The sequence below is a fragment of the Anser cygnoides genome, chromosome 31 (assembly GCF_040182565.1).
Source record: "Anser cygnoides isolate HZ-2024a breed goose chromosome 31, Taihu_goose_T2T_genome, whole genome shotgun sequence".
In the NCBI taxonomy this organism is placed as follows: Eukaryota; Metazoa; Chordata; class Aves; order Anseriformes; family Anatidae; genus Anser; species Anser cygnoides.
In genome coordinates, this window is record NC_089903.1 from 1,415,453 (window position 1) to 1,429,432 (window position 13,980).

Genomic DNA, 13,980 nt, shown 5'->3' on the forward strand with positions numbered 1-13,980 from the left:
AAATAGGTCCTCCAGAACCCACCCCCCCCCAGATCTGCTCCCCATGATGGGCTGTGGGTGGGCAACCTAGAACCAGCCCCCCCCAAATCTCCCATCTCAAATGGTTGTGTTACCTAGAACCGAGCGCTCAACGTGAGCTGGGTCACCAAGAACTGACCTTCACAGCTCCCTACCTAAAATGGCTCCCGACGGGGTGGCCCCCTCCCCAAATACATTATCTAGACTGGATCCTGGTTGGGTTACCTGGAACTGAGACCCCCCCCCCATATTCCTCACATAAACCAGCTCGGGGTTGGGGGACCTAGAACTGACCCCAAACCCATCACCTAAAACGGATTCTGGCCGGGTCACCCCACACCAACCCCAATGTGTTATCTAGAACCCCCTTTTTGTGTTATCATGGGGTACCCCCCGACCCCATCCTCAATTTACCCCCCCCCCGAGGGTGACACCCACCCTCTGCCCCCACCCCTGGGTGCCAAAGGAGGGACGGAGCCCAGGCCGAGCTTTGTGGGGAGCAGAGGGTTTAACGTGGCTGGTTCTAGAGCGTCGAGGGGGAAACCGTGGGGCCCTCGCTAGGGGCCAAGCCGTGACCCCCCCCTTTGCCACCATCACCCCGGGAAGTGCGGAAGAAGCCGGGGAGGGTGAGGATGAGGAGGCTCCCTGCCAGGAGGAAGGCGCCAGCAGCGAGGAAGGAGGCTGTGAAGTCCCCGGTCAGGTCCCGCAGCCAACCTGAAAGACATTGGGGCGCCTGGAACCCCAGAACCCCACCTAGAACCAGCCCAGAGAACAGCTGGGGGGAGGTGGGAAGGGTTGGAGGACGAGGAACACATGGGATGGGGCACCTAGAACCCCAGACCCCTCCCTAGAACCACCCCCAGACACTGCTCGGGGGGGTTCTGAGGGGTACCCCCGGCGTGTTGGGGCACCAAGAACGTCCAGCATGGCCAAGGTTGCCCAACCCTCGAGGTCTTGGGCCAATTTTTGGTCTAAGATGGTGAGAAAATGGGCCCGGGAGCCCCCCCAGCTGCCCAACGCAGCCAATCCTAAGACTCCTAACCCCACCACACGTCATCGCCCACCCAATCAGCCACGAGGATGGAAATGTGTCCCCAGCCGGGCCCTAGGTGTGCCCCATGACTGGTTCTAGGTCCCCCAACCCTGTCTTGTGTCCATGGTGCCGTTTTGTGATATAGAACGATTGGAAATGAGGACAGAAGCCCCTCCTAGGTGTGCTGCATGGCTGGTTCTAGGTCACCCAGCCCACCATGACCAACTGCTGACCCCATGAGCCATGGGGATGGGGAACGGGCCCCCTAACCACACTCTAGATGCCCCCAGTGATCAGTTCTAGGTCACCCAACCCCACAACACGCCGGTGGCATCTTTTTCTGACCCACAATGATGAAAATTAGGCCAACGACCACTCCTGGGTTCCCCCCATGACTGGTCCTAGGTCCCCCAACCCCTCCAGCACCCCCAGCCCCACAGCGGGCCGCCTTCCTACCGGCAAAGGGAGCCCCCAGCAGCGACCCGAAGCTCTCGAACATCTGCATGAGGCCGATGGCGTGGATCAGCCGCCCGGCGCCCACCACCTCGGCCACGCCGGTGAACTGCAGGGGCACGACGGCGCCGGCGCAGAACCCGTAGGCCAAGGCCAAGGCCAGGAGGCCCCCGAAGGAGGTCCCCAAGGGCAGCAGCAACAGCGCCAGCCCCGTCAGCACGGACCAACCGAAGAGGTGGCGGAGCAAGGGGGCGGCGGGGCGGGCGGCCAGCAAGCCCGCCACCACCCGCCCGCTGCCGTCGGCCACCGCCGTCGCCGCCATCACCAGCCCGGCGCGGCGCTCGTCACACCCCACCTCGTGGGCACGGGCCGGCCCGTGGACGTAGGGCACGTAGTAGCCGGCGTCCACCAGCACGAAGGCCAAGGCGTAGCGGAGGAAGGGGCCGTGACGCAGCAGCCGCGACAACCCCGTTTGGCCCCGCGGCGGCCCCGGCGACTCGTTGGGGACATCCAGAGGCCGCAGCAAGGCACCGGCGACCATCAGGTTGAAGGAGATGGCGGCCAGGAGGAGCAGGGCCCCCCGCCAGCCGTAGGTGTCCAGCAGAAGAGGGACCAGGGGGCCCAGGGCCAGCCCCGAAACGCTGGCGCCCGACATGGCCAAGCCCGTGGCCAGCGCGCGCCGCGCCGGGAAGTAGCGGCCCACGGTCCCCAGCGAGGGCGTGAAGACCAGCGCCCAGCCCAGGCCTGCGGGGAAAGGTTTTGGGGGCGGCTTCTGGGCGGGGCTGGCCAATGGAGGGGGGTGGGAGGGGCTTACGGCGGGTGGGGGGTGGGATAAGGGCAGCCAATGGGAGTGGTGGTTCTAGGTCACGCAACGGGATGGGGTGGTGTGAGGCATTTAGTTGGGGGTGGGGGGTTCTAGGTCACCCAATGCGATAGGATGGTTTGAGTCACCCAATTATCAGGGGGAGGGAGGGGTTCTAGGTCACCCGTTGGGCTGGGGTGGACTAGGTTGCCCAGTGGTTTGGGATGTTCTAGGTGTCCCAATGGCCTGGGGCCATCTGAGGTCCCCCAGGGATGATGGACGTCCTGGGTCACCCAATGGGCTGGGGTGGTCCAGGTCACCCCATGGCCAAGGATGTTCTAGGTCACCCATGTTCCCCTGTGTCCCGTCTGTCACCCAAGGAACCCCCATGTTCTAGGTCACCCAACCCCTTCCCTCCCTCACCCAAGGGAACCCCCACATTCTAGGTCACCCAAAACCACCACCACCCCCAAGGAACCCCCACGTTCTAGGTCACCCAACTCCATCAATCCCTCACCCAAGGGAAGCCCCACGTCCTAGGTCACCCAACCCCATCCCCCCTTCACCCAAGGGAAGCCCCACGTTCTAGGTCACCCAACCCCTCTCCCGCCCCCTCCCTCACCCCGCCGCCCACCCCCCCCCTGCCCTGTGTCCCAGCAGCCCCCGCCCCATACCCGCCAGCAGCCCCACGCTGAGGTAGAGGTGGGCCAGGTGGGTGGCGAAGGCCCCCAGCAGGAACCCCAGGCCCGTGAGGAAGCCCCCGGCCATGACCACGGGGCGGGCGCCGAAGCGGGTGCTCAGGGAGCTGGCCAGGGGTCCTGCAACGGGGAACGGGCCCCCAGGGGTGTTTACTGGGAGGACTGGGAGCCAGGGATGGAGGGGGCGGGGTCCAGTGCCTCCCAGGGATCCTTACTGGTGGGATTGGGACCCCAGGGTGAAGGGCAGGGTGCTCCCAGTGCGTCCCACTTGCCCCAGGACTTCCTAATGGTGGGATTGGGAACCCCAGGGAGAGAGGGGAGGGGGTCCCAGTGCGCCCATTCCCTCCCAGCAGCCCCCAAGCTCCCTTCCTGGTGGAACTGGGACTTCAGGGAGACAGGTGAGGGAGGTCCCAGTGCCCCCCACAGTCCTCAAACCCCATTGTTGGTGGCACGAGGACTTCAGGGGCATGGGTGAGGGCCCCCAGCCCTCCCGGTATCCTCCCAGTATCCCCTAAAACCCCGTACTGGTGGCTCTGGGTCCCCAGGGAGACAGAGGAGGGCCCCCGACATTCCCAGTATCCTTCCAGTATCCTCCCAACCCCTTTACTGGTAGCACTAGGACCCCATAAGCAAGGGTGAGGGGCACCCAACTCTCCCAGTATCCTCCCAGTATCCCTTAAAACCCTTTACTGGTAGCACTAGGACCCCAGGAGCAAGGGTGAGGGGCTCCCAGCTCTCCCAGTAGCCTCCCAGTAGCCTCCCAACCCCTTTATTGGTAGCACTGGGATCCATGAAGCAAGGGTGAGGGGCTCCCAGCTCTCCCAGTATCCTCCCAGTATCCCCTAAAACCGCTTACTGGTGACTGTGGGTCCCCAGGGAGAAAGTGGAGGGCCCCCCAACCCTCCCAGTATCCTCCCAACCCCTTTACTGGTAGCACTGAAACCCCAGGAGCAAGGGTGAGGGGCCCCCAGCCCTCCCAGTATCCTCCCAGCACTCCCAGTACCCCTTACCGGTGGCTCTGGGTCCCCAGGGAGACAGATGAGGGACCCCCCCCGACCCTCCCAGTATCCTCCCAATATCCCCTAAAACCCCTTACTGGTGGCTCTGGGTCCCCAGGGAGACAGATGAAGGCCCCCCCCAACCCTCCCAGTATCCTCCCAGTATCCTCCCAGCCCCTTTACTGGTAGCACTAGGACCCCAGGAGCAAGGGTGAGGGGCCCCCAGCTCTCCCAGTATCCTCCCAGTATCCCCTAAAACCCTTTACTGGTGGCTCTGGGTCCCCAGGGAGACAGAGGAGGGACCCCCCCGACCCTCCCAGTATCCTCCCAATATCCCCTAAAACCCCTTACTGGTGGCTCTGGGTCCCCAGGGAGACAGATGAAGGCCCCCCCCAACCCTCCCAGTATCCTCCCAGTATCCTCCCAGTATCCTCCCAGCCCCTTTACTGGTAGCACTAGAACCCCAGGAGCAAGGGTGAGGGGCTCCCAGCTCTCCCAGTATCCTCCCAGTATCCCCTAAAACCCTTTACTGGTAGCACTAGGACCCCAGGAGCAAGGGTGAGGGGCCCCCAGCTCTCCCAGTATCCTCCCAGTATCCCCTAAAACCCTTTACTGGTGGCTCTGGGTCCCCAGGGAGACAGATGAGGGCCCCCCCCAACCCTCCCAGTAGCCTCCCAGTAGCCTCCAAACCCTTTTACTGGTAGCACTAGGACCCCAGGAGCAAGGGTGAGGGTCCCCCAACCCTCCCAGTATCCTCCCAGTATCCTCCCAACCCCTTTACTGGTAGCACTGGGACCCCAGGAGCAAGGGTGAGGGTCCCCCAGCTCTCCCAATATCCTCCCAGTATCCCCTAAAACACCTTACTGGTGGCTCTGGGTCCCCAGGGAGACAGATGAGGGTCCCCCAACCCTCCCAGTATCCTCCCAACCCCTTTACTGGTAGCACTGAAACCCCAGGAGCAAGGGTGAGGGGCCCCCAGCGCTCCCAGTATCCTCCCAGTACTCCCAGTACCCCTTACTGGTGGCTCTGGGTCCCCAGGGAGACAGATGAAGGCCCCCCAACCCTCCCAGTATCCTCCCAGTATCCTCCCAGTATCCTCCCAGCCCCTTTACTGGTAACACTAGGACCCCAGGAGCAAGGGTGAGGGGCTCCCAGCTCTCCCAGTATCCTCCCAGTATCCCCTAAAACCCTTTACTGGTAGCACTAGGACCCCAGGAGCAAGGGTGAGGGGCCCCCAGCTCTCCCAGTATCCTCCCAGTATCCCCTAAAACCCTTTACTGGTGGCTCCGGGTCCCCAGGGAGACAGATGAAGGCCCCCCCCAGCCCTCCCAGTATCCTCCCAGTATCCTCCCAACCCCTTTACTGGTAGCACTGGGACCCCAGGAGCAAGGGTGAGGGGCCCCCAGCCCTCCCAGTATCCTCCCAGTACTCCCAGTACCCCTTACTGGTGGCTCTGGGTCCCCAGGAAGACAGATGAGGGACCCCCCCCGACCCTCCCAGTATCCTCCCAGTATCCCCTAAAACCCCTTACTGGTGGCTCTGGGTCCCCAGGGAGACAGATGAAGGCCCCTCCCAACCCTCCCAGTATCCTCCCAGTATCCTCCCAGCCCCTTTACTGGTAGCACTAGGACCCCAGGAGCAAGGGTGAGGGACTCCCAGCTCTCCCAGTATCCTCCCAGTATCCCCTAAAACCCTTTACTGGTAGCACTAGGACCCCAGGAGCAAGGGTGAGGGGCTCCCAGCTCTCCCAGTATCCTCCCAGTATCCCCTAAAACCGCTTACTGGTGACTCTGGGTCCCCAGGGAGACAGATGAGGGACCCCCCAACCCTCCCAGTATCCTCCCAGTATCCTCCCAACCGCTTTACTGGTAGCACTAGGACCCCAGGAGCAAGGGTGAGGGGCCTCCATTTCTTCCACTATCCTCCCAGTACTCCCAGTATCCCTTACTGGTGACTCTGGGTCCCCAGGGAGACAGAGGAGGGCCCCCAACCCTCCCAGTATCCACCCAGTAGCCTCCCAACCCCTTTACTGGTAGCACTGGGACCCCAGGTGCAAGGGTGAGGGGCCCCCAGCTCTCCCAGTATCCTCCCAGTATCCCCTGAAACCCTTTACTGGTAGCACTAGGACCCCAGGAGCAAGGGTGAGGGGCTCCCAGCTCTCCCAGTATCTTCCCAGTATCCCCTAAAACCCTTTACTGGTGGCTCTGGGTCCCCAGGGAGACAGATGAAGGCCCCCAACCCTCCCAGTATCCTCCCTGTATCCTCCCAACCCCTTTACTGGTAGCACTGGGCCCCCAGGAACATGCGTGAGGCCCCCCCCCAAGCCCTCCCAGTATCCCCAGCCCTCCCAGTTACCCCCGGTACCCCCGCTCACCGCCCAGTTGCAGCGCGGCGATGGCGGCGGAGCCCACCCAGGCCACGGCCCCTGCCCCCCCGAGGGACCCCCCAGCGCCCCCAGGCAGAGCCCCAGCGCCCGCAGCCCCCGAACACCAGCCCCGACTGCAGGAAGGCGCCCCCCACCACCGCCCACCCCCAGGGGGCGGCGGGGACCCCGCCATCGCCCGCCCGGCGGGGGGGGGGGCGGGGGGGCACTGGGGATAAAGGGGGGGGGAGAGGGGACAAAGGGGGGGCAGGTTTTTGGGGGGGCTGGGTGATGGGGGGGGACAAGGGGGAGAGACAGAGGGGAAAAGGGGGGGGGGTCACAGGGTAACGGGGGACCCTGGTGGTGGGGGGGCACAGGGGGCAAGGGGGGGCAAAGGGGGGAAGGGGGGCAAGGGGCGGTCAGAGGGGACAAGGGGGGGGTCACAGGTTAATGGGGGGGGCCTGCTAATGGGGGGCACAGGGGACAAGGGGGGGGGTCAGAGAGGACAAGGGGGGTCACAGGTTAATGGGGGGGGGGGGGCCCTGTGTAATGGGGGGCACAGGGGACAAGGGGGGGCAAGGGGGGACAAACGAGACAAGGGGGGCACGGGTTAAGGGGGGACCCAGGTAATGGGGGGAGGGGGGGATACAGGGGACAAAGGGGGGGACAGAAGGGACAAGGAGGGGGGGACAAGGGGGGACAAAGGGGACGGGGGGGCCCAGGCGTCCGGGGGGGGCACTCGGATGTCCCCAGCAGAGCAGGCAGCTGCAAAAAGGGACCAGGATAAATTGGGGGGGGGGGGGGGGCACAAGTGGGGGAGGGGAAAGGTAACAGGGGGTGGGGGGTCCCAGGTGTTTTTTTGGGAGGGGGGTCCCAGGTGTTTTTTTTGGGGGGGGGGGTTCAGGTGTTTTGGGGGGGGTGTCAGGTGTTTGGGGGGGGGTCCCAGGTGTATGGGGGGTTTCAGGTGTTTCGAGGTCCCAAATTGGGGGGGGGGGGGTGTCTGAGGTAATGGGGGGCCCTGGGGGGTCCCAGGTGGGGGTCCCATATAATGGGGGCGGGGGGGGGGCAAATAATGGGCGGGGAGGGTCCCAGGTAATGGGTGGGGAGGGGAAGTTATGGGGGGGGGGGGTCCCAGGTAATGCGGGGGGGGTCCCAGTTAATGGGGGCCCCAGTTTTATGGGGGGGGGTCCCAGATGATGGGGGGGGCACAACACCAGGTGATTGGGGGGGGGGCACGGGGGGGTCCCAGCTGTCCCCAGCCACTCCCTACCTGACTCAGCCTTGGGACAGCCACGGGGGGGGGGGGGGGGGGGGGGCAAAGTCCAGCCGCGGGGGGGTCCCAGAGCCTCTCCTGGAGCCTCTGTTAATGATCGACCCCCCCCCCGGAGCCCCCCCATCAAGGGGATTCCCCCCCCTCCCTGGGCAAAGGTCGCCAAGGGGGAGGGGACGCCGGGAGGCTGCGAGTCTTGGGGGGGGGACTGGGGGGGGGGGGGGCGGGGCTCACGTGGGTCCTATGGGGGGGAGCACCAGGGTCCCGGGGTGGGGGGGTCACATCTGGGTGTCATGGGGGGAGGGTGTCTTCGGGGGGGCGCCCAGACACCTGGGGGGACACCTGGAACCCCTTGGGGGGGGGGGGGGGGTCCTATGGGGGGGGCATTTTGGGGGCCTAATGCCTGATTTTGGGGGCTAAATCCCCAGTTTTGGGAGCCTAATGCCTCATTTTGGGGGCAAAAACCCCCAGTTTTGGAGGCCTAATGCCTCATTTTTGGGCATAAACCCCAGTTTTGGAGGCCTAATGCCTCATTTTCGGGCCAAAACCCCCAGTTTTGGGGGCCTAATGCCTCATTTTTGGGCATAAACCCCCCAGTTTTGGAGGCCTAATGCCTCATTTTGGGGGCCAAAATCCCCAGTTTTGGGGGCCTAATGCCTCATTTTTGGGGCTAAAACCCCAGTTTTGGGGGCCTAATGCCTCATTTTGGGGCCCAAACCCCCAGTTTTGGGGACCTAATGCCTCATTTTGGGGCCAAAATCCCCAGTTTCAGGGGCCTAATGCCTCATTTTGGGGGCTAAAACACCCAGTTTTGGGGGCATAATGCCTCATTTTGGGGCCCAAACCCCCAGTTTTGGGGGCCTAATGCCTCATTTTGGGGGCCAAAATCCCCAGTTTCAGGGGCCTAATGCCTCATTTTTGGGGCTAAAACCCCCAGTTTTGGGGGCCTAATGCCTCATTTTCGGGCCAAAATCCCCAGTTTTGGGGGCTTAATGCCTCATTTATGGGGCCAATATCCCCAGTTTTGGGGGCCTAATGCCTCATTTTCGGGCCAAACTCCCCAGTTTTGAGGGCCTAATGCCTCATTTTCGGGCTAAAATCCCCAGTTTTGGGGGCCTAATGCCTCATTTTTGGTGCTAAAACCCCCAGTGTTGGGGGACCTAATGCCTCATTTTGGGGCCCAAACCCCCAGTTTTGGGGGCCTAATGCCTCATTTTTGGGGCCAAAACCCCCAGTTCTGGGGACCTAATGCCTCATTTTGGGGGCTAAAACCCCCAGTTTTGGGGGCCTAATGCCTCATTTTCGGGCCAAAATCCCCAGTTTTGGGGGCCTAATGCCTCATTTTCGGGCCAAAATCCCCAGTTTTGGGGGCCTAATGCCTTATTCATGGGGCTAAAACCCCCAGTTTTGGGGGCCTAATGCCTCATTTTTGGGGCCAAAATCCCCAGTTTTGGGGGCCTAATGCCTCATTTTCGGGCCAAAATCCCCAGTTTTGGGGGCCTAATGCCTCATTTCGGGGGCAAAAACCCCCATTTTCAGGAGCCTAATGCCTCATTTTGGGGGCTAAAACCCCTAGTTTTGGGGGCCTAATGCCTCATTTGGGGGGCCAAAATCCCCAGTTTTGGGGGCCTAATGCCTCATTTTGGGGCTAAAATCCCCAGTTTTGGGGGCCTAATGCCTCATTTTGGGGGCTAAAACCCCCAGTTTCAGGGGCCTAATGCCTCATTTTGGGGGCCAAAATCCCCAGTTTTGGGGGCCTAATGCCTCATTTTGGGGGCCAAAACCCCCAGTTTCAGGGGCCTAATTCCTCATTTTCGGGCCAAAATCCCCAGTTTTGAGGGCATAATGCCTCATTTTCGGGCCAAACTCCCCAGTTTTGGGGGCCTAATGCCTTATTTATGGAGCTAAAACCCCCAGTTTTGGGGGCCTAATGCCTCATTTTGGGGCTAAAATCCCCAGTTTTGGGGGCCTAATGCCTCATTTTGGGGGCCAAAACCCCCAGTTTCAGGGGCCTAATGCCTCATTTTCGGGCCAAAATCCCCAGTTTTGGGGGCCTAATGCCTCATTTTGGGGGCCAAAATCCCCAGGTTTGGGGGCCTAATGCCTTATTTATGGGGCCGAAATCCCCAGTTTTGGAGGCCTAATGCCTCATTTTCGGGCCCAAATCCCCAGTTTTGGGGGCCTAATGCCTCATTTTGGGGGCCAAAACCCTCAGTTTTGGGGGCCTAATGCCTCATTTGGGGGGCTAAAACCCGCAGTTTTGGGGGCCTAATGCCTCATTTTGGGGGCCAAAATCCCCAGTTTTGGGGACCTAATGCCTCATTTTGGGGGCTAAAACCCCCAGTTTCAGGGGCCTAATTCCTTATTTTCGGGCCAAAATCCCCAGTTTTGAGGGCATAATGCCTCATTTTGGGGCCCAAACCCCCAGTTTTGGGGGCCTAATGCCTCATTTTTGGTGCTAAAACCCCCAGTGTTGGGGGCCTAATGCCTCATTTTTGGGGCCAAAACCCCCAGTTCTGGGGACCTAATGCCTCATTTTGGGGGCTAAAACCCCCAGTTTTGGGGGCCTAATGCCTCATTTTGGGGGCTAAAACCCCCAGTTTTGGGGGCCTAATGCCTCATTTTCGGGCCAAAATCCCCAGTTTTGGGGGCCTAATGCCTCATTTTCGGGCCAAAATCCCCAGTTTTGGGGGCCTAATGCCTTATTTATGGGGCTAAAACCCCCAGTTTTGGGGGCCTAATGCCTCATTTTTGGGGCCAAAATCCCCAGTTTTGGGGGCCTAATGCCTCATTTTCGGGCCAAAATCCAAAGTTTTGGGGGCCTAATGCCTCATTTCGGGGGCAAAAACCCCCATTTTCAGGAGCCTAATGCCTCATTTTGGGGGCTAAAACCCCTAGTTTTGGGGGCCTAATGCCTCATTTGGGGGGCCAAAATCCCCAGTTTTGGGGGCCTAATGCCTCATTTTGGGGCTAAAATCCCCAGTTTTGGGGGCCTAATGCCTCATTTTGGGGGCTAAAACCCCCAGTTTCAGGGGCCTAACGCCTCATTTTGGGGGCCAAAATCCCCAGTTTCGGGGGCCTAATGCCTCATTTTCGGGCCAAAATCCCCAGTTTTGAGGGCATAATGCCTCATTTTCGGGCCAAACTCCCCAGTTTTGGGGGCCTAATGCCTTATTTATGGAGCTAAAACCCCCAGTTTTGGGGGCCTAATGCCTCATTTTGGGGCTAAAATCCCCAGTTTTGGGGGCCTAATGCCTCATTTTGGGGGCTAAAACCCCCAGTTTTGGGGGCCTAATGCCTCATTTTGGGGGCCAAAATCCCCAGTTTTGGGGGCCTAATGCCTTATTTTTGGTGCTAAAACCCCCAGTTTTGGGGGCCTAATGCCTCATTTTGGGGGCTAAAACCCCCAGTTTTGGGGGCCTAATGCCTCATTTTGGGGGCCAAAATCCCCACTTTCAGGAGCCTAATGCCTCATTTTCGGGCCAAAACCCCCAGTTTTGGGGGCCTAATGCCTCTTTTTTGGGGCTAAAATCCCCAGTTTTGGGGGCCTAATGCCTCATTTTGGGGGCCAAAATCCCCAGTTTTGGGGACCTAATGCCTCATTTTGGGGGCTAAAACCCCCAGTTTTGGAGGCCTAATGCCTCATTTTCGGGCCAAAACCCCCAGTTTTGGGGGCCTAATGCCTCACTTTTGGGCATAAACCCCCCAGTTTTGGAGGCCTAATGCCTCATTTTCGGGCTAAAATCCCCAGTTTTGGGGGCCTAATGCCTCATTTTGGGGGCTAAAAACCCCACTTTTGGGGGCCTAATGCCTCATTTTTGGGGCTAAAATCCCCAGTTTTGGGGGCCTAATGCCTCATTTTCGGGCTAAAATCCCATTTTGGGGGCCTAATGCCTCATTTTGGGGGCTAAAACCCCAAGTTTTGGGGGCCTAATGCCTCATTTTGGGGGCCAAAATCCCCAGTTTCAGGGGCCTAATGCCTCATTTGGGGGCCAAAATCCCCAGTTTTGGGGGCCTAATGCCTCATTTTGGGGGCTAAAACCTCAGTTTTGGGGGCCTAATGCCTTATTTATGGGGCTAAGACCCCAGTTTTGGAGGACTAATGCCTCATTTTTGGGGCCAAAATCCCCAGTTTTGGGGGCCTAATGCCTCATTTTGGGGGCTAAAACCCCCAGTTTTGGGGGCCTAATGCCTCATTTTGATGGCAAAAATCCCCACTTTCAGGAGCCTAATGCCTCATTTTCGGGCCAAAACCCCCAGTTTTGGGGGCCTAATGCCTCATTTTCGGGCCCAAACCCCCAGTTTTGGGGGCCTAATGTCTCATTTGGGGGGCCAAAATCCCCAGTTTTGGGGGCCTAATGCCTCATTTTGGGGGCCAAAATCCCGTTTGGGGGACCTAATGCCTCATTTTTGGGGCTAAAACCCCCAGTTTTGGGGGCTTAATGCCTCCTTTTGGGGGCCAAAAGACCGTTTTGGGGGCCTAATGCCTCATTTTCGGGCCAAAATCCCCAGTTTTGGGGGCCTAATGCCTCTTTTTGGGGCTAAAATCCCCAGTTTTGGGGGCCTAATGCCTCATTTTGGGGGCCAAAATCCCCAGTTTTGGGGGCCTAATGCCTTATTTATGGGGCTAAGACCCCAGTTTCGGGGGCCTAATGCCTCATTTTTGGGGCTAAAACCCCCAGTTTTGGGGGCCTAATGCCTCATTTTTGGGGCCAAAATCCCCAGTTTCGGGGGCCTAATGCCTCATTTTCGGGCCAAAATCCCCAGTTTTGGGGGCCTAATGCCTCATTTTGGGGGCTAAAACCCCCAGTTTTGGAGGCCTAATGCCTCATTTTCGGGCCAAAACCCACAGTTTTGGGGGCCTAATGCCTCATTTTTGGGCATAAACCCCCCAGTTTTGGAGGCCTAATGCCTCATTTTCGGGCTAAAATCCCCAGTTTTGGGGGCCTAATGCCTCATTTTGGGGGCTAAAAACCCCACGTTTGGGGGCCTAATGCCTCATTTTTGGGGCTAAAATCCCCAGTTTTGGGGGCCTAATGCCTCATTTTCGGGCTAAAATCCCGTTTTGGGGCCTAATGCCTCATTTTTTGGGGCTAAAACCCCCAGGTTTGGGGGCCTAATGCCTCATTTTCGGGCCCAAAACCCCAGGTTTGGGGGCCTAATGCCTCATTTTGGGGGCCGAAATCTCCAGTTTTGGGGGCCTAATGCCTCATTTTGGGGGCCAAAATCCCATTTTGGGGGCCTAATGCCTCATTTTGGGGGCTAAAACCCCAAGTTTTGGGGGCCTAATGCCTCATTTGGGGGCCAAAATCCCCAGTTTTGGGGGCCTAATGCCTTATTTATGGGGCTAAGACCCCAGTTTTGGAGGACTAATGCCTCATTTTTGGGGCCAAAATCCCCAGTTTTGGGGGCCTAATGCCTCATTTTGGGGGCTAAAACCCCCAGTTTTGGGGGCCTAATGCCTCATTTTGGGGGCTAAAACCCCCAGTTTCAGGGGCCTAATGCCTCATTTTGGGGGCCAAAATCCCGTTTGGGGGACCTAATGCCTCATTTTTGGGGCTAAAACCCCCAGTGTTGGGGGCCTAATGCCTCATTTTGGGGGCCAAAATCCCGTTTTGGGGGCCTAATGCCTCATTTTCGGGCCAAAATCCCCAGTTTTGGGGGCCTAATGCCTCTTTTTTGGGGCTAAAATCCCCAGTTTTGGGGGCCTAATGCCTCATTTTGGGGGCCAAAATCCCCAGTTTTGGGGGCCTAATGCCTTATTTATGGGGCTAAGACCCCAGTTTTGGGGGCCTAATGCCTCATTTTTGGGGCTAAAACCCCCAGTTTTGGGGGCCTAATGCCTCATTTTTGGGGCCAAAATCCCCAGTTTCGGGGGCCTAATGCCTCATTTTCGGGCCAAAATCCCCAGTTTTGGAGGCCTAATGCCTCATTTTGGGGGCCAAAATCCCCAGTTTTGGGGGCCTAATGCCTCATTTTGGGGGCCAAAATCCCCAGTTTTGGGGGCCTAATGCCTCCTTTTGGGGGCCAAAATCCCGTTTTGGGGGCCTAATGCCTCATTCTCGGGCCAAAATCCCCAGTTTTGGGGGCCTAATGCCTCTTTTTTGGGGCTAAAATCCCCAGTTTTGGGGGCCTAATGCCTCATTTTGGGGGCTAAAACCCCCAGTTTTGGGGGCCTAATGCCTCATTTTGGGGGCCAAAATCCCCACTTTCAGGAGCCTAATGCCTCATTTTCGGGCCAAAATCCCCAGTTTTGGGGGCCTAATGCCTCATTTTCGGGCCCAAACCCCCAGTTTTGGGGGCCTAATGCCTCATTTGGGGGGCCAAAATCCCCAGTTTTGGGGGC

The 13,980-nt window shown here is 59.4% G+C and overlaps 1 protein-coding gene across 1 annotated transcript; it reads right to left on the reverse strand.

Annotated features, from left to right (window-relative positions):
• Positions 1-507: 507 nt before the first annotated feature.
• Positions 508-11,332, reverse strand: LOC125181840 (monocarboxylate transporter 13-like). The gene is given in 7 exon segments (XM_066985132.1): positions 508-732; positions 1,508-2,248; positions 2,981-3,124; positions 6,377-6,433; positions 6,436-6,480; positions 6,483-6,593; positions 11,323-11,332. Coding segments are annotated over 7 exon segments (1,299 nt in total). The 3' UTR covers positions 508-541.
• Between the last annotated feature and the right edge of the window lie 2,648 nt (positions 11,333-13,980).